The sequence below is a fragment of the Mizuhopecten yessoensis genome, unplaced genomic scaffold (genome assembly GCF_002113885.1).
Source record: "Mizuhopecten yessoensis strain PY_sf001 unplaced genomic scaffold, ASM211388v2 scaffold7939, whole genome shotgun sequence".
NCBI classification, from domain to species: Eukaryota; Metazoa; Mollusca; class Bivalvia; order Pectinida; family Pectinidae; genus Mizuhopecten; species Mizuhopecten yessoensis.
Window position 1 is genome coordinate 323,308 of NW_018407298.1, and position 20,868 is coordinate 344,175.

Consider the following 20,868-nt stretch of genomic DNA (forward strand, 5'->3'; position numbering starts at 1 on the left):
CCCCCCCCCAACCAGCCGCAGTCAAGGAAGGACTTTGACGAAATTGTATTTTTTTTACAATTTTTAGTGACGGCAAAAGACTTCAGTCACTTTGCGATAAATTCACACAATGTACATTAATATAAGTGATAAAAGTTCATATTCACCAAACGAACTTATCATATCGGACAAAAAACCGAACTTCTTGTGAAAGCTGATACATGATGAGGAGAAGGAGAAGGACAGATGACGTAGCTGTTTTACAAGCTTTAACTATACTTAATTGTCTTTTAACACAGTTAAGCATGTGTTTGATTCTCCAGCAAGGAAATTTCGTCGGACAGGTTATGTGATATATACCAGGTAGAAATAAAAATTAGGCAAAACCTAAAGCTATATATGCAATATACATTTTTTTGGAAGGAAAACCTCGAATGGAAAACCGTGAACAGCGTGAACATCACAAAGTTTAAGCAGGTTTAGAAATGTGTAGAGTAGGTCCCGATTGTGGATTCACCGGTAACCTTTCTGTGTAACCTTGTTATGGAACTTTCCCGTCTCTCTACCCCTCTAATCTCAGCACCACCTACAACATAGACATGTTTAGAGTAGGTCCCGATTGTGGATTCTCCGGTAACCTTTCTGTGTAACCTTGTTATGGAACTTTCCCGTCTCTCTACCCCTCTAATCTCAGCACCACCTACAACATAGACATGTTTAGAGTAGGTCCCGATTGTGGATTCTCCGGTAACCTTTCTGTGTAACCTTGTTATGGAACCTTCCCGTCTCTCTACCCCTCTAATCTCAGCACCACCTACAACATAGAAAAGTGGGAACATGTGCTTCACCAGTTCACCTCGATTTAGTTTAAAATATATTTTATTATCGGTATAATATTCCAGTAATACAAACATGATATACATATATGATTCGAAAACAAGTACAAAGTACTGATGTTAATCCGTCTCCTTTTTTATGAACGGCGCTTGGACGTTACTGACTAATATTGTACACATACATATAAGTATATGGAAGAGATAGGGATGGGGGAGGAAGGAGGGAAGGAGAAAAAGAGGTACAAAAGAGTTTTAAAGAAACAGTTGTTGTTAAATGTTGTCGATTTATTCACATGCAAGATATTTTGCACATGTATCAAAATTAGAAATAAAAGCTGATAGCTAAAATGAGTTCAGGAGTATATGCTGGCATAAGGGAAAGAGGTGCTGCTAAGGTTACCTGGATACTTTTCTGATCATTGTTGATTCTGCCAATTTTGTTATATGGCTTTCTAATCACACTTCGTTACCTTGGAATCGATATCAGCTGGGACAGCATGCATATGTACACGACTGCTAAATTAGTAAAGGAACCATTGTTTACAGCACCCTTGGTAGTCCGATTAGCTGTAGACATCAACCTTTTCTTAACGAACCTCAAGTGTCTTAGCAAATAGCAATCGACACCACCACAATGGCAGCCTACCGCATTAATTACGTCTCTTTGACGCGCCTCAAACACCACCACACTTGTATGTCTATTTACTTATGTAACATTTATGTGGAGGAAAAACCAGAGTACAATAAATATAGAAGTAATCACCCAAATAATAGCCCTCCCCCCAGCTTTAAGTCCTTTAATAGGTCGATTATCCACGGTCATGTACTATACTCGCCAGCTCTGGTCTCTGAAAATAAATATTCTGTCAAAAGCACTTTTGACTAGCCTTTGGCACCAGGGTTATCACATAGAGCGTTCGTCAAACGAAGCTACTGCCTCCTTTTACCGCTGTACCTGTCCGATTTAACTTTCCATACATGCAATTTCATTGGCGTACAGTGGCACGTTTCTGGTATAGAGATGATAATAGAGGTGTGAAGAATACTCCCACCATAGCCGTAGGCATTTGGAGGGTAAGTTCCACTGCGTCATTAATAATTCATAGAAAAATATATAATCGGATGTGATGTGCTGTCGTCGACTTTGTCCCAGCTGATATCGATTCCAAGGTAACGAAATGTGATTAGGGAGCCATATCACAAAATTTGGCAGATTCAACAATGATCAGAAAATTAACCAGGTATTCGTAGCAACACATCTTTGCCTTTGCATTTACTCCTGAACTCGGTTGTTTGAGTAGAAAGCTTAATTCGGTCAAGCATATTGTTTCAATAGTACTGGAAATAGAATTGTGTTCCATTCGTCTTGAAAATAGGCTCGAAGTATCTGTATATAATCTTCACTGATAGGATACTTTATAAAAGTCATATTGTATATTAATAGAGTCGAAGAAAGTCAGACAGCACCAAATTGCAACATCAAAGAGTGAAATGAAAACCTACCGATGAGGTACTGAACTACTAGACAACAGAAATTGCATGCCCTCGGCAAAAGAATGTGAAAGCACAAACTAATCACTGGAAATGTGAAGGAATGAAGTATCTATTATATTTATTGTCATATCGGGATCTTATAAAAAAGAAACTAGCATTCATTGGTCGTTTCTATGGACTCGTACGGTTCTGTGTAGTGAGTAACCAGTGTTTTTATACAACTAAGTAATCATAAATGGAAACCATCATGATTAAGACACCTGGCCAAGACGGGTAAGTGTGAGGTTTCGAGTTTTTCATGGCGTTTGGATCCAGATATTCTTATTAGCTCGGGTTCGATTCCTTGCGTCGAGTGCTTATTGTGTCAGGCCTCAAATCAGGGTCTTCAAAAAGAATATACATCGTTCATCTCCGGGCAGCCTTTACTCAAAGATTTGGTTTTCAGCGTCAAAATTAATGATATATACTTGAATATGAAATAAAGATAAAGAATAGTTGGGTCGATTCCACATGGAAGTCGCTGCTTGATACTTTGGACTAGCTGTTTACCATGGCCATGATTCAGAAGTACAATTACACACACAGGGTATGAAAGCCTCGCTAAGCAGAACGGACGAACCCGATTTCGGGCATTACTAGAGTTCACCGGAAAAGGACATTAACAACAACTTGTACAAATTCTGGATTGACTGTATTCTCCAAAATAAAATTAAATACACGATGCAATACACTCTCCTTACACGACACTGATTCGCTGCACGTTTTTGTGCATGAACTTGTAACTTTTTCTATCATCTTTAAAGGAGAAAGGAAGAGAGTTTCAGATGTCTGATCAAATCAAAACCGATGTGGAAACTATATATAAACCTAAACCCCCGCGTCATTTTCGTAGACGTAGCACCCGTAGAGGCGACGGACATCTTCGCATTCATTAAATATGACACAAGCAAACCGCACTTTAAGGTCAAGTCAGAGATTTTCACATGCCTCTGAAAGAAGTCATGGAGAACATTATGACGGCCTCCTAGGGTAATAACGAACTGTTTTACAAGCTGAAGCGAAACCAAAAGCACGAAACAGGAAAAGAAATGGATGCCCTCACCCTCAACAATACAGGGCTTGCTGTTCCGGAGGAGATCCTTTCTGGGGTGACAGATACATTTCCAAACACTTGCCAATACCCGACCTAACATACCCAGAATTGATTCAACATCTAACGTCTAAAAGTCTCAAAGATCCAGAACGACAAAATCGAGGAAAACATGCTATCTGACCCTAGGACATAACAGCAGTCACCCAGAAGTATACGCTACAGGCTGACCAAAATTCGAAAGTCTGACAATTTGGGAGGCTGGTATAACAGCCGGATACAACAAACTAGTGGCAGAGGAAACCGTTCCATACATCACCTCGCTTGTCAACAAATGATGATGGAATTGGACGTCCCAGAAGAATAACAAATATCCATATTTACTCCAATGCTTAAGAAGGGGAATGCCACTAAACTGTTTGTAAAATGCAAGGGATTACAGAAACAAGCACCACTGGGAAGATATTGAAAGTATGATCAGCGAAAAACAGCAGCTTCCGGAATAAGTCCTTGACATTGACACAGTTCGGATTGTGTCAGGTGTGTAATCATCTTCTTTTCTGGTCATTAATTTATGAAGTGGAATAAAGTAAAAAAGAATAGAAAAAGATACACAACACGGCGAACATGACAAGAAAAAAACCCTCATCAGGCAGGAACTTAGCGCTTTCAGTACCGAAAGGGGAAACACACGAATCAATGATTTTTGAATGATTCATTAATAGTTATATATCTCAATGCTTGTTTTTATTTCATTGCGTTCATGAGTTTACTTTCTACCCTTTTAAAGCATTCATCATACAAAGGTCTGACATAGAATTTCTGTTTGGCCGTTGGACACGAAGCAATTTTATATATCAATTTATACTGATTTAATTCGTGTTCTTTAAAACACAGCAAAACCTATAGATAAAAATATTCCCTTGTGACATTGTTTTTTTCTCTCTTTTAGTACTCTCTGTAAAAGAGAGTAGTGTTGATGACACCGAATCTAGATTTTAGGCTTGGTCATTTAATTTGGCTTTTTTATCAACCGTAGAAATTGTTTTTATTACAGTGCACCTGATTTACACACGATTACTACGGCGTATTGCGTAAACAGCAAACTTGATACTGGCTACAAACAACTAAGTGTAAATTCATTAATAACAAGTGTTCAAAATCCTATCTGGAGCAAAGAAAACGAAAAGATTGTATGATATATTGATAAAATTTCGACCATTAGACAACTTGTGATGCGGAAAAAATGTGAGAGGGCCCTAATTATCCTTCCATTATATCACTAATAATAGTATGTAAAACCTTATATGTGTACGCATTACTAGACTCGTCCTTAACTTTGTGATTTGTGATATACTTTGTATGGCAAATGTAATCATTCTACTTGAACGACCACAACACACCCACCAACTACTACTGTAATTGTGTATGGGTTCACTGGAGGAGAACACCATCCCGTGTAGTAATTCATCTGTGGTACCCCAGGTCACATCGTAACTTACGCTGTACTCCGGAACATCGACAAGTCATGCACACAGCGGATATAATTATATACACATATACCAGCTTAACAATTCACAAGTCACGTGACTTAAAAACGAGGAAGTTTAAAACCGTATACAATATAACATTGTGGGTAAAGGCCGAGAAAAGACAGGCAGTGATATTGATGTTACTTCGACAACTTTCCTAAAGGATTTGAGCGCATTACAGGTAAGTTTAATGATAAGTTTTATAACATGTTTGTTAAGTTCTATAGCGGTATGTACTGTAGTGTCTAAGTGTTGTATGCGGAAGAGAATTTCACATTTAACCTGTCCCTTACTTGGACGTAGGTATTGAAATACATTTTTGATAAGGCTGTAGTTTATAAATTACTCAATTGAATCGGAATGCTAATTTCTGTCATTAGAACAAAATGTTCTACAGCTAACACTTAGTTATACAATTGCTGATGCTAGATAGTTCCGCTCCCCTTCACTATCTAACGATAAGGTAAACATCACTGGAATGTTATACTCTTTTATGCTTCAGATACCACAAGTACCTCCTTTTAATCAGCAAAGAGTTAACTTTGAATATATACGACTGAATATACAAAATCTTTTCACTTGCTTATCGCCAAACATACACACGAGTATAAATACACATACACATGAGTACATACACATGGAACAATATAAATGTACACAGGAAATAATTAAGTGTTACACGAAACTGATAATCCGTGTTTCGAGGTAGAATAATTCAGTTGATAGGAGGGTTTGTACCTCGATGCATGCAGTTTAAGTTATACACGGGTGCTAATGTACTTCTATATACTTATTAACAGATTTGTTGTAGAGGATGTTTTATCACTGTATGCAAGTCATTTAAACTGAATGACGTCAAATTGCCGGTCACACTTCAATGAAAATCAGAACCATGCTATGCAAAAGTATTGTTCTGTAATTTGTCTTCTAACTTTGTGAAGTATACATGTATTACTTTTTGTTTTCGCCCTTGTGAAGCATGCTTATTTGGACAACATAGTTAACAAATATTGTATTGCACCGAAATCAGCTCTATAGCCGATCAGGCTTACGTGCTATTGCTGTCGTCTGCTTTAGTGGGATGTTTCCAAGATGAGTTCTAGTTTGCATCTTTTCCTGTTTCACATTAAAGCTTAGTTCTACGACTGCAGTGGCTTTTATGTTCATTGAATATGTTATCATTAATTCGGAGGCTCGGCTCCAATAAACATTGGGATTCGATTCCTATATCATGTTGAATGAAAGTCATATGAGGTCCCATACCTACAGATGCAGTATTTATCATAAGTTATAACGTGGTTCTTAGGTGTATAATAGTGTCTCATTGTATCATTATGAAGCAATGTGTTGGTAGCTATTCAAAATGAAAATGAAATATATTTCGTTGCATATATTTCAATATTTAAAATAGGCAGATGTTCTATATTAATGTTCAATCATGATACTAGTGATACTAAGGTAAGCTATACGGTAACAGCGTCCTACATTACAATGCTCTAACTAAATAGCAGTACATTTCTTTATACTATTATCATAATATATATCTTATTTCTAAGCAGGGATACACTGTCTGAAAAAAGCTCCTTTCCAGTGGCGGGTACAAGAGTTGTTAAGTTTGTTTTGGTTTCATTCGGTTAAACGACCTATTAAGAGCTGAGGTCATTTAAGGACGTGCATTTTGAAAGTACGGAAAGTTTTTAAAAACAGTTTATATCGTGAGAGAAGTTATTCTATATATATTAAATAATAAAACTTGTTTTGCCATAAAACAATGCTCGCGGTCAATGTAACCTCTCTTAATCTCTCACTGTTGTCTACAATCAATCATAAATGAAAATACAATGAGTACATACACGGTATTAGATAGGACGGCGGGATTACCGACTTGCCCACTACCAATAGGGAAGTTAACAGGGTGTAACTTTATTTGCTGATCGTGATTGTCGACTAAACTTGTTTTACCAGGAAGTACCTTTCGCCTGTACCCCGTTATTTATACGCGTTATCATACCATTGCTGTGGTACATATATATCCATCACATACGCTCCTGTCATCCTGGTTTGTATGGTCTTTTGGTACTGTATGACTAATTGTGACGTCGTCAAATGATAATGTCATTAATTAACAGGCTTCTATATTATATATTGTGACGTCGCAATTGATACATCAGATGTAGATTACGTATGGCAGATTGTACAATGACGAGGGAGAACCAACAGCTATACATTATTTACCAAGTAGGCTTGGTACACATTTAACTGCCTTTCATAGGACCAGCAAAGCATATAAACGCATATCTCACTATCAAAAACTACAACTGAAAATGACAAAATATATCCTTTTACTATTTTTCTAATTTACAAATTTGACAACCAAACAAATTGCCCATGTACTGAGATAATACAGTCTCGTATGTGGTATTATACATATATTGATTGGTACTAAATGTACTGAGATAATACAGTCTTGTACGTGGTATTATACATATATTGATAGGTACTTAATGTAATTATATAATACAGTCTCGTATGTGGGACTATACATATATTGATTGTTACTAAATGTAATTAGATAATACAGTCTTGTACGTGGTATTATACATACATTGATTGGTACTAAATGTAATTAGATAATATAGTCTCGTATGTGGTATTATACATATATTGATTGGTACTAAATGTAATTAGATAATACAGTCTTGCATGTGGTATTATACATATATTGATTGTTACTAAATGTAATTAGATAATACAGTATTGTACGTGGTATTATAAATATATTGATTGGTATTAAATGTAATTAGATAATACAGTATTGTACGTGGTATTATACATATATTGATTGGTACTAAATGTATGTGATAACACATTACAAAAGTACAATTCTACAGAAAAATACGTGCAAATTATTTGATGACAGAAAATGTGTTTTGTCAATCTACTATCTAAGCACACTTAACATAATTGATCTAGCCGTTAGCTTACTCACGTGTTAGCTTAAACTATATTTTACAAAGGAAATGTATCTATTAGGAAATAAGTACTAGCACACTCATACACAGGCCTTCTCATCATACTTTACAATCTTTGCTGATGATATAAGCATTGAAGTGACAATCTGGAAATATCCTGTTGATGGAATATTGAAGTAAACTCTTTAGAAATGTTCATGCTTTGTTAGTTTGTAGTACAACGTTATATCCTTTCTGACTCTGTATTATTTTACCAAACTTGTTTATATATATTTAACAAATACTGTTATAAAAGTAAAGTGATAGTTGCATGTCTATTGTACGTTCAGTTTAATAATAAGTTACCCGCGTAATGTCTTAATCACTCGGCAAAACATCGTGTCTAATATACATTGTTATATATAAACTCCATCAGTACCATTTTGATAAAACACTACACTTTGTTTTAGAGGTGCTCTCTATATTTGAACTATACAATGTCGTTGGTTGACTATTTAGTTGGTGAGTTAATTATTTTTCCAATGTGATTTTTAACTATGTAGTGTAGTTGGTTGACTGTTTAGTTTGTGAGTTAATTATTTTCCCAATGTGATTTTTAACTCTGTAGTGTAGTTGTTTGACTGTTTAGTTGGTGAGTTAATTATTTTTCCAATGTGATTTTTAACTATGTAATGTAGTTGGTTGACTGTTTAGTTGGTGAGTTAAATATTTCTCCAATGTGACTTTTAACTATGTAGTGTAGTTGGTTGACTGTTTAGTCGGTGAATTAATTATTTTTTCAATGTGATTTTTAACTATGTAGTGTAGATGTTGACTGTTTAGTTGGTGAGTTAATTATTTTCCCAATGTGATTTTAAACTATGTAGTGTATCTGGTTGACTGTTTAGTTGGTGAGTTAGTTATTTTTCCAATGTGATTTTTAACTATGTAATGTAGCTGGTTGACTGTTTAGTTGGTGAGTTAATTATTTTTCCAATGTGACTTTTAACTATGTAGTGTAGTTGGTTGACTGTTTAGTTGGTGAATTAAATATTTCTCCAATGTGATTTTTAATTATGTAGTGTAGTTGGTTGACTGTTTAGTTGGTTAGTTAATTATTTTTCCAATGTGATTATTAACTATGTAGTGTAGTTGGTTGACTGTTTAGTTGGTGAATTAAATATTTCTCCAATGTGATTTTTAATTATGTAGTGAAGTTGGTTGACTGTTTAGTTGGTGAGTTAATTATTTTTCCAATGTGATTTTTAACTATGTATTGTAGATGTTGACTGTTTAGTTGGTGAGTTAATTATTTCTCCAATGTGATTTTTAACTATGTAGTGTAGTTGGTTGACTGTTTAGTTGGTTAGTTAAATATTTCTCCAATGTGACTTTTAACTATGTAGTGTTGTTGGTTGACTGTTTAGTTGGTGAGTTAAATATTTCTCCAATGTGACTTTTAACTATGTAGTGTTGTTGGTTGACTGTTTAGTTGGTGAGTTAAATATTTCTCCAATGTGACTTTTAACTATGTAGTGTTGTTGGTTGACTGTTTAGTTGGTGAGTTAAATATTTCTCCAATGTGACTTTTAACTATGTAGTGTTGTTGGTTGACTGTTTAGTTGGTGAGTTAAATATTTCTCCAATGTGACTTTTAACTATGTAGTGTTGTTGGTTGACTGTTTAGTTGGTGAGTTAAATATTTCTCCAATGTGACTTTTAACTATGTAGTGTTGTTGGTTGACTGTTTAGTTGGTGAGTTAAATATTTCTCCAATGTGATTCACAAGTTGTCCTACTACTCTGTATTCCTGTAACCATATTTGTTAGAATTTCAAAGAAGATACTTTTAAAATTAATATGTGCATTTCTATCGAAATTCTCAACCCCGTTAACAATTCTCAAACCCGTTAACATTTCTCAACACCGTTAACATTTCTCAACCCCGTTAACATTTCTCATCCCCGTTAACATTTCTCAACCCCGTTAACATTTCTCAATCCCGTTAACATTTCTCAACCCCGTCAACATTTCTCATCCGTGTCCTGATCAGTTAAAGAGATAAACACCACCTTCTATAAAACCTTTCAAACGGTCACATGATAAAGGTCTATCACCGAAACATTGTAGACCTATAACCATAACGAATTGATTTTACAGGAGCAAGATGAGTCTGCCCGCAGGCGTATATGACGCCTTCCGCGAAAATGGCGCCCCGACCTACTATGGTCCCAACCAGACGGCGTTCATGACAGACGTCCTCGAGGCTGGCCTTATTTTCGCCTTCATTATCCTCGCCATTTCGTTCTACGTCGTCTTGCCTGGAATCAGAGGAAAAGAGGTCAGTTAAGTAGCAAGGATTACAATATAAGAACAACGATCAACAAGCTCCTTTCCTCCGATTTCCGTTTTCTTGATGCTTGTGCAGGTGAAATAAAATAATAACACGAAATAGCAATGTCTTCAATACCAGCGGTTAGTAAAGCACGCGTTGTGCTCTTTATTTCATATGTTAAATAACTACATGTATTAGGTAACTCTGTTGTTTTTTTACATACTCTTTTTACGTTTTGTTTTCAGCGAATCTTCGCTTTCATTCGAATCACGTCGTTTTTGTTCATTGGAGCCGTTATACTACGTAAGTAACAATGGCGCTTTGTTTTTATTTCGAACAAACTATCACACGCATAGCTAAGAGTTTCAGCAGTACGATAACACGTGTGTTGTTCACAGGTAGGCGTCCAATCAATGCTAGCCTTTACGGTCTCGTAAACATGAGCGTGAAAAATAAAGCTCCCATTTCTTCAGGGTCTTACATTCAACATTTGCAACAAGGTTTTTACTATTATCATGATCTCAAAATCTTCATAAGTTGATTTCGAATTTGCGAAAGAAATATAACAAACATTCCCTGTATGAGCTTGTCTTTAATCTCCGGATATCTTGAACATCAAGTCTGCCTCAACCTGATTTCAAACATAATCTATCATGTATTAAGTTAGGTGTTACAATATAAAGTCAAACTCGGCTTGTAGCAGACTGAATGAAAGTAATTGCTGTTTGCAGTTAATTGTTATTAATTTCTCATATTCATTGTGGTACCACTGCAGTGACCAACTTCACGTATGACTGGGAGGTATCTGAAATCGAGGATCTGACCACGAAGTACAAAGCGGGGTCCAAGGCAGACATACACGCCGATGTGGCGGTCCACATAGGACTGCGTGGGATTAACATTACACTGAAAGGTAGCGGAGAAATAACCCTTCTTTTGGGACACGGTGAAATGTATCGTTAACAACAACAACAACAACATTATTGTATAAAGATAGGAATTCTTGAGTAAAACAGCTTGTACACACAGATGGATTGAAGGACTTAATGAATAGATATGTCAGCAAATGACATTGTCCTCTTTAAACAAGGTCTGCCCTGACTTCTTGTCTTGAATCTAATGCAATATCTCGGGCTAACGTGTATCTTGTATTATGTTTTATATCACCTGAGTATTGTCATGGGCCAGGGGTGGCCAATCGCGCTCACATCAGCAATGTTCCTCTTTGTTTGGCGTTTAACTTTGCGTGTATCATTTTGAACAGGAACACCAGAGATTCAGAGCGTGGATAACTTAAATGAGACTATCAATTACAACGAACACTTTGATTGGAGGTGGGAGCAGGGACGATTTGGCTTCGGAATATTTGGTAAGTTAATAGTAAATTCCTGTCGATTTATTAACGTTAATCAAAGCTAGTATACATTGTTATAAATGCTTATCTAATAACTTTATTTCTCTCTAGCTGGAAGGTTTAATCGTGAGTTTCGAGCCGCCCAGTTCCGTGGTTTACCCCTCCCCATTCTCTGGATAGCCGAGTACTTCACTTTCGACGGGGAGGGGATACGATGGGGGCGTCATTATCGACAGGCGGGCTGGTACGCTCACATCATGATGTGGTACGTAGTATGATAAATAACGGATAGTATAGTATCGACTGGGAAAAGAAAACTTGACCTGAATTATTAATTCGAACAGAAGCCGATGAGCATTTAACGTGTAAAATTGTTTTATTCTAAACATCTCCAAAATTACATGTAGCGTATTTCAAATAACTTGAATTAAAGCGATATCATATATGTACTAACACGGCATTTTTGGCAACTCTAGGTTGGCCCTACCATTATGGTTTCTGACAGTAATATTGTTCTACGTCCTCCTGCGGTACGGGGCTTGCATGTTGATGCTAACGGGGGCTGTAATGGTATCAGCCAACATAATCTGGGCGTCGGTACGAAACTTCAATGAATTGATGATCCCTTTCACCGACACCAAGATATTAGTTTTTACATATGGCGGTTCATTTTGGCTCAATCTCATTGTTGGTAAGTACAAGGTGTATATTTACCCTATGTACACGTTTAAGCTTTCTTCGATGTTTATTGATAATACATTTAAAACTTGCACCTCTTGGTTAAAGAAGCATATTCATTCTACATATGCAGTTTTCAAATAAAATAGAGGCAACTAATGTATCAAAAGATTAAACTAGCATGAAATACAAATGAAACGACTTTTTTTAACAATCGCACTCTATCATTGAACATAGCAGATATACTTCCCTTGGTAAACTTAGGTTTAAAGGTAAACGTTTAGATGATGAACATGAACAATTAAATGTTTTGCTTACTGGTGACGTTTATAGACTACTAATGATACCTTACGAAGCTATTGCCGTCAGATGTGAATAAGTATTAAATTGGTATCGTCTGACAGGAATTATCTGTATCATCCTTGGACTCATCATCTACGTCATGGATCTGCGATACCCGACCGTCATATCGTCGTTCTTCGGTGTCGATGTGCTCCAGGACCTTGACGAAGTCCAGGAGGAAGGTATATCTGCCAGACATGTTGTTAATATGTTGATACGTTGAAATCATGCAACGTCGATAGTTTCATCTGGTGCATTGAAATTATACTTTGGTCTCAGGGCAAGTTGAATTTGGGTCAAGTTGATAATTATAAAAATTAGAACTGTCAACGACAGGTTATCTGTCATCCACGCTTCCGCATTAAAACAAATAAGTGAAAGTGATTGCATCTACCTAAGGTACCAGTTATTTGATTATGAATATTGGGAAAGACGATAAGTAGCCGTAGTTCGTGCTACGGAATAAAGGAAAAGTGTCAGAACTCATAAAAAAAGCCAAAATATAAAAAACAAACTAAACCATAAGCACAAAACTTCCAAAAATGGTGGTCTATTCCAAGATTAAAAATTTTGACGAGGAAAGCAAGAAGCAGTACTTCAGATAAAGCTCTAAACGGATACTAATAAATGGGACATAACTCCTAAGGTTTTTTTTTTTTTTATAAAACCTGAGGTACTGAGCATGCGTGTAGTGACAAACTGCCGTCCTGGTTCCAGTATATCCCCCTATTTTCTTGCCGGAATTTTTACTATAACCGAATATTGACTGGATGTTTTAAGAAAATGTTGATTGTGTCACGGATTTCTCTTTAACTGGACTATAATAGGAACACTCGGAAAGAGAAGGTGGGTTGTTCGTTGTAATTTCCGTGTCCTATAAGATGAGTACGCCGTTAGAGAAGCATGATTTAGCGACGGGATCACATCGAGCTTGCCTTTTGTAAGAGTATTTGCTAAATTGCAATAAAGGGTTAATTTGGTTGGCTTGCTCCAACTAACATTTTAAAAATTAGGCGCTACCCTACTTTGTATTTCTAGTGATTATCTTACAGGGTTTGGGCTGTAGTGCGGAATTATAGATTATAACAAAAGTGATCGTTAATAAAGTGTGGATTTTGGGATCAAATGCCATGGAACTATCCATTAATAAAAGTACTCGCTAAACAGTCATCAGGGAGTTGCTTTTTTTTTTAAGGCACGGTCAAAACTAATAGTTGTTGGCGTTGTTTGTTTCAGAAATTAATACACAGAAGAGCGACAAAGGCAGTATGGAAATGGATGAGATGCCGGGACCGTCTGCGAATGGCCATCGCGCCGCCGCGCCTGTTCCTGCCGAGGACGACGATGATGAAGACGATGATGAGATATATGAACCTCCGGTAAGGCATCATAGGATGATCAGTATTAACTGTGTGGATGTTTGAGCAAGAGCACTTCCTTTTAACACGATGGTCGAAATCGTTTCCAATATCTATGCGTGTCGGTCAAAGTGATATTTTCTCCACATTTCAGGTCAGGCAAAGATATTTATTTCTCTCATATCCGGTCATGTAAGATAACGCTGGCCATGTAAGATAGTCATGCTTGCTGAGTCTTTCTTACATGGTCGTGACGTCACAATAGCTCAACAATGACGTGACGTTACGAATTTGGAAAACACCGATGCCGCAATGCTGAAAAGGCAACGTGGTGAAATTAAAACCTTTTACGATATATCAACCGTACACGTTAGAAATATGAAACTATTTTTTCTGCGCAAACTCTGTTTGCAAATATGGGGTTTGTTAATTCTCGCTGATGAACTCGTATTCGTCAGAAAAGCTCTAGGGAAAAATTGATGTTTTCAAAATGGTAGCATTTTCATGGTTTCTGAGCTTATTCTGGTTGTTGAAATGAGCGAAAAATACTCTTTCATGTCCAGGGGTGTAGGATAGGAAAATTCCACTCGATGTGTTTTTAAATGGTAAAACCCGAGGCTTCCTACACCCCTGGACATGAAAGAGTATTTTTCTTAAATCTTATACTCTTACCCTAGTGTAAAGACGAGGGGATTCCACTGTTATAACAATTTTATGACGGCACATCTAAAATGTATTGACATAACGTCAACAATTCACTGACGTGACGTCACGCCACCAATAATGGTAAGATTCTTAAATGTCCTGCCCTCGGCAAAGCCTCAGACAAGATATTAAGAGTCTTTCCCTTTTGCCTGTCTTATCCACAACGCGGGGAAAGTTTAAATTATTCCTCACCTAGCAACGTATTTATCTATAATAGTTATATTAACGAACTTCCATGTAATGTCCTCTGATGGAAAATGAAGGAAGTTTACGTCTTGTTTCGCATCAAATTCTTCGAAGATTTACCTCCCGATAATTCAGAAGCAATTCATCATTCTTTTCCTGATACAGTAGATGCATCCTACTAACAGACTAAGTGTTTTAAATTCAAATGTATTTTTATAGTTGGTATCATGATTTAATATCGAACCTTGAGAGGTCTGTTCCGATAACGATTAAAGACCTGTTCACCGCATCTTAGATCATTGGTGACCAACACTGTATCGGTTAAAATATATTGTTAGAAAACGCTTACCCTTGTGGAGCACATGGTTCGCCTACGTTTCTATAGGAAGCTATTTCTGGTGTATTGTTTTGACGTTTTCTCGGTTGTTGTCTGTTCGTACAGTCTATGTTCTATTTTGATCTTTGTGTGTGTATCAAATAAAACCTGACAATAGCTTTTATCAGCAATGATCTGATAACTTCTAGCTGGTTATTGTTTATAATCAGAATGCATCTTTTAATGCAATAAATGTACTTGCATCAATGCATATGTTCTATGAGGTAGAACAAAAGGGTTCCAGGGGAAGTGGGGTCGAAAAATAGACATTAAGACAAATTGTTTCAATCTTCTTCTCCAGATGTTCCACGTACAGCAGCAGGAGCAGAGGCAAGACGACCACTACCAGAAACGGAAGTCGCGGAACCTGACCAAACGATGGCAGGCTCCGCGCCGGAGGCCGCCGCCTCCAATTCCTGGAGAGGAGTCTCCGGATGAGATCTACGAGAATGCCGCGTAAGTACAACTTCGGCCGACATGTCAAACGATGAATCGCAAGCCTATCTATGCATGAACATATTTTATAGTATTATGAAAGAGATATCTCTGTCAAGAGGACATAATAAACAAATGTTATACAATTTTATTTTTCTATTACAATTCAACAAATAATAATATGTCCACGCCACGCCAACCTATTCAAACTGCACAACAATAAGTGTTTTATTACGCATGTCAAATAAGTGTGATTGTATATAGGTTCGTGTATTGATATATTACCTTTGATTCTTTTTCCAGTTTTAATCGGGTATAAGACAACGTTATGATATTAAAGCACACCGGACTCCTTTGGTAAGGCTTACAGTGTTACATTTTGATAACTCTCATGTGCCGTTTTGTAATAAGGTACAATAAACTTCCAATACAACACACGCTAAAATATTTACATTTCATGTTATATACTTTGTAAAACAGTTTTTTTAACTGCATATGGTATAACACCAATGTATTATTTGGACATATGATATATTATTTCATAATCTAGATCATTTCATCAATTTCAACATTTCTTACACAATTTTACATGTGTTTTCTAACCATGTTATTATTATTTTTTCACTCTTTCATATGTGTAAAACATGATATTTTTTTTCCAGTGTGTTTACGGACAACTGGCAACCAATGTGAAGAAGTATACTATCTGACGGAGGACACGCTGTGATAGGAACCTCTATTGTATACTACACAGATAATTTACGTTAAATGTGCGGTTCGATGGACAGCCGTTTTATTCATCGCCCCTAAACGATAAAACAGGAAGTACTAGTTGCCCAAACATGGAGTGGCATAATCTTCATTAAAAACAATCATGGCGATCGAGAAGCCCGTATATAGTGTTTATGTATAGATGACGTCATAATATCTGTCATCGTTCCCCTAGACGTAGATTGCACATTCATTTTTTTTTACCTTAAATATCCTGTACAAGTAGTATTAAAACTTGCCCTCATTACAGTGCCATATACATGTGTGTATGATCATAAAATGAATGTTTATATGTGACACGTGAAGTACTTTGGGATATTTTGGATATGGTACTATTTTGGTTTATTTCGCGTTTGGAGTAAATGAGCCACAATTTAACACACACAAATTCCACGATGCCAAATTATATCGTTGCTACATCCGGATATCGATAAACTGTCTTCCAATTCACTCATGATGTTTAAGCTGCTTACTTCCTTGGGCTATATCTTTTATGTAACAGAAACTTCGAATTGCTTATTGTTCGGACAGGTAGCACTTCAATAAAGGCATGTTTTCATCTGAAAGTGTCATAACTGTCAGCGTTTTCATATCAATTGTTGTATTACATGTGTTCAAAAAGCTAAAATTTGACGCACAATAACCTATCGCAAAGTACGGTGTCTGTAATATATTACCATTGTTCCTTGAAAATCTGTTTCTCTATTCAGCTATGTATATTTTAGTAAAGTGTACTTATTCTTAATTGTCATTTACTATTTTCTGTATTTTCTTCCGTTTTCGACATTCTCAAATCTTACTAAAACTATTTAACTAACTTTGTTAAATGTTGTTATATCAACCTTGTTGTTAACTAGCTCAATTTAGATAATAAAATGACTTTTTTGTAAGAATTTGCATGTTGAAATTATTGACATAAGTTTGCAAATCAAGGTCAAAACATCCCCTGTAAAGATATGTCCGGGAAGGCAAAGTAACAATAAAAGGTTAAGAACAACAGTGTTTCCGTGATACTGGGTTAGTGTTTAGAAAAAGGACAATGATATCAAATACTGCAATGGTCCTTATAGGTCCAGAGTTGGTGTTAAAATGTTGATATTACATACAGATCATAAGACATGGTTCCTCTATAAATCGTCGAATACTTTCTTTCATATCAAACAAATTTAATTAATGGATTATATAAAACTTTGATACATAGATATTGTGTACAATAAAGTAAGTCTGTATGCAGAACTAGATTAAAGGAAATAGGAAATAAATTCGTTTCGTCACTAGGCGTTTCTTTTCTGCAGGGATTTCTCTGGAAACAAAATGATAAGACGTCATCAATTTATCTTCATTCATCATGATATATATATTTCTTTCTGAATTAAACAATGTCAACCCTAGGACATCATGCATTAAAATAGGTAGCGCTCGGACTAGGGTGAACACGTACGCCTTTGTGTGAACATGGGACCCGAGTATCGGAGATATGCAGAGTTATTCCCCTTGAATAACTGGGATTTAAATTATATATTATAATTGTCTTATTATTTCGCTGCACACTATCGACATCGGTGTTGCCTCTAAAAGAAGAAAAAGCTAAGACAAACACAAAATCACGCGCTAATTAGCCTACATCTGTTGCTATTTCAAACTAAAATTGTCATTTTGTCTAATTGTATTTTTTCCTCGAAATAATGATAATAGATGCAGTTTTGAAAGGGACTAATGAGGTACTATTACATGTAGTTCAAATTCGAGAGAAGATAACATGGTTTCTAAAACTCCATATCCCTTAATTGGCGCACGTCAACCAGAAATGAGACAAAACGACGATTTAAAGTCGTTATTTTGCTGTGTAACAACAAAAATCAGAAAATAAAATATAACACAAAAAAACGCAATTGTTTAGCATTCGCTTAATTCTTTTATTCGTTCGAGTTGCTTCCGCATTTGTGAGACGAAAAAGAACACCGTGTTACCTGTCAGGGTTTATATATATATATACCGGTTGGTTACCATCAAATTTCATAACTAGGATTTTATAATAAATACACGTTGTTAACTATCCGATTACATTCGCAGGGCTTTCATAATGCATACAGATATTTCCTATCAGATAACATACCTAGGTATTTCATGTTAAATAACATAGTTACTGTCAAGTTACATAATCAGGGCTTTCATGATAAAGAAACAAGTTGTCTACCATCAATTTATATAAACTTGATTTTCGTGATAAACATACGAGTTGTTTACCAACAAAACACATGTAATCAAAGCCATAAACGAGACTTTTAGATCCGTCGAAGAATTCCATGATCAACACCTGAATTTCGATTTAGGAATTTTAGTTCCTAGTTAATTAAGGAGGATGTTTACTGCATCCTTAGATTGTTAGCGACCTAACCACTTTCCTGGAATTGACATCATGGTGGGGCCATATATGTGGTTTAGGAATCTCACATTCAGATCACTGCGTTTCACATCTGTTTTGATATCTTTCTAAATGTTCAGTGTCTCCTCAGTTCCTTTGTTGTACTTTTCTAGTACGTTGGTACTACGGTTCATTTTGTCCCCGTTCGTTGACATTGTGGTCCATTTTGTCTTCGTACGTTGACACTGTGGTTCATTTTGTCCCCGTACGTTGACACTGTGGTATAGTTTTAGCTCTCCTGGCCCGAAGGGGATGGTGCGGCGTCCGTCGTCCATCCGGCGCCAACTTTTTACTTTAAACAACTTCTTCTGAATAATCAAGAGGCTCAGGCTGATGATATTTGGCCAGTAGCATGCTGAGATAAAGGGCTACCAAGTTTGTTCAAACGAATGACCTTGACCCTCTTTCAAGGTGACAGGGGTCAAATGTCGTAAAATCTTCAAACGACTTCTGCTCAATAACCAAAAGGCACAGGGTATTGAAATTGGGCCTGTAGCATGGTGGGATGAAGGGCTACCAAGTGTGTTCAAATGAATGACATTGACCCACTTTCAAGGTCACAGGGGTCAAACATGTTAAAATCTTCAAACGACTTCTTATCAATAACCAAAAGGCCCTGGGTACTGATATTGGGTCTGTAGCATGCTGAGATGAAGGGCTACCAATTTTGTTCAAATAAATGACCTTGACCCACTTTCAAAGTGACAGGGGTCAAATATGTTAAAATCTTCAAACAACTTCTTCTCAATAACCAAAAGGCCCAGGGTACTGACATTGGGCCTGTAGCATGCTGGGATGAAGGACTACCAAGTATATTCAAATGAATGACCTTCACCCACTTTCAACCTAATGTCTTTTTCGACATTCAAGGTCACAGGCGTCGTATGTTTAAATCTTTTAATAGGTTCTTATGAATCAAATACTGATATTCTGGGTGTAACTGTATTTTAGTCCACTTAAGATTACAAGTGTGATATTAATACCAGGTGAGCGATGTAGGCCCATTGGGACTCTTTTGTCTTCGTATGTTGACACTGTGGTCCACTTTACCCCCGTACGTTGACACTGTGGTCCACTTTTCCCCCGTACGTTGACACTGTAGTACAATTTGTCTTCGTACGTTGACACTGTGGTCCATTTTGTCCTCGTACGTTGACACTGTGGTACATTTTATCCTGGTACGTTGACACTGTGGTACATTTTGTCCCCGTTCGTTGACACTGTGGTCCATTTTGTCCCCATACGTTGGCACTGTAGTACATTTTATCTCGGTACGTTGACACTGTTGTCAATTTTTTCCCCGTTCGTTGACACTGTGGTACATTTTGTCCCCGTTCGTTGACACAGTGGTACACATTTTGTCCCCGTACGTTGACGCTCTGTTACATTATGTCTCGGTACGTTGACACTTTAGTACAATTTGTCTTCGTACGTTGACACTGTGGTCCATTTTGTCCCCGTTCTTTGACACTGTGGTACACATTTTTGTCCCCGTACGTTGACGCTATGTTAGATTTTGTCTCTGTACGTCGACACGGTGGTACATTTTGTCTCTGTACGTTGACACTCTGGTACATTTTGTCCCCGTACGTTGACACTGTAGTACATTTTGTCCCCGATCGTTGACACTGTGGTACTTTTTGTCCCTGTACGTTGACACTGTGATACATTTTGACCCCGTTGGTTGACAATGTGGTACATTTTGTCCCCGTACGTTAACACTGTGGTACATTTTGTCCCTATACGTTGACACTGTAGTACAATTCTTCCTAGAACGTTTACACTGTGGTCCATTTTGTCCCTGTTCGTTGACACTGTGGTACATTTTGTCTCTGTACGTTGACACTGTGGTACATTTTGTCCCCGTACGTTGACACTGTAGTACATTTTGTCACCGACCGTTGACACTGTGGTACATTTTGACACCGTTTGTTGACACTGTGGTACATTTTGTCCCCTGTAGGTTGATACTGTGGTACATTTTGTCCCCTGTACGTTGACACTGTGGTACATTTTGTCCCC

General features: G+C 36.8%; 1 protein-coding gene across 2 annotated transcripts; it reads left to right on the plus strand.

Moving 5' to 3' along the window:
- The first annotated feature begins 4,904 nt into the window (after positions 1 to 4,904).
- On the plus strand, positions 4,905 to 18,308 carry LOC110454600 (dual oxidase maturation factor 1-like). Of its 2 annotated transcripts, none has more exons than XM_021504197.1 (12): positions 4,905 to 5,112; positions 10,042 to 10,222; positions 10,462 to 10,519; positions 10,992 to 11,129; positions 11,481 to 11,585; positions 11,682 to 11,835; positions 12,047 to 12,261; positions 12,653 to 12,772; positions 13,827 to 13,969; positions 15,517 to 15,671; positions 15,954 to 16,007; positions 16,313 to 18,308. In XM_021504197.1, exons 2-11 carry the CDS (start codon positions 10,049 to 10,051, stop codon positions 15,967 to 15,969), a joined length of 1,278 nt encoding a protein of 425 aa, XP_021359872.1. In that variant the 5' UTR covers positions 4,905 to 5,112; positions 10,042 to 10,048; the 3' UTR covers positions 15,970 to 16,007; positions 16,313 to 18,308. The 2 variants fall into 2 exon arrangements, with proteins under 2 accessions (XP_021359872.1, XP_021359873.1); XM_021504198.1 differs by lacking the exon at positions 4,905 to 5,112 and adding an exon at positions 6,916 to 6,990.
- The last annotated feature ends 2,560 nt before the right edge of the window (positions 18,309 to 20,868 follow it).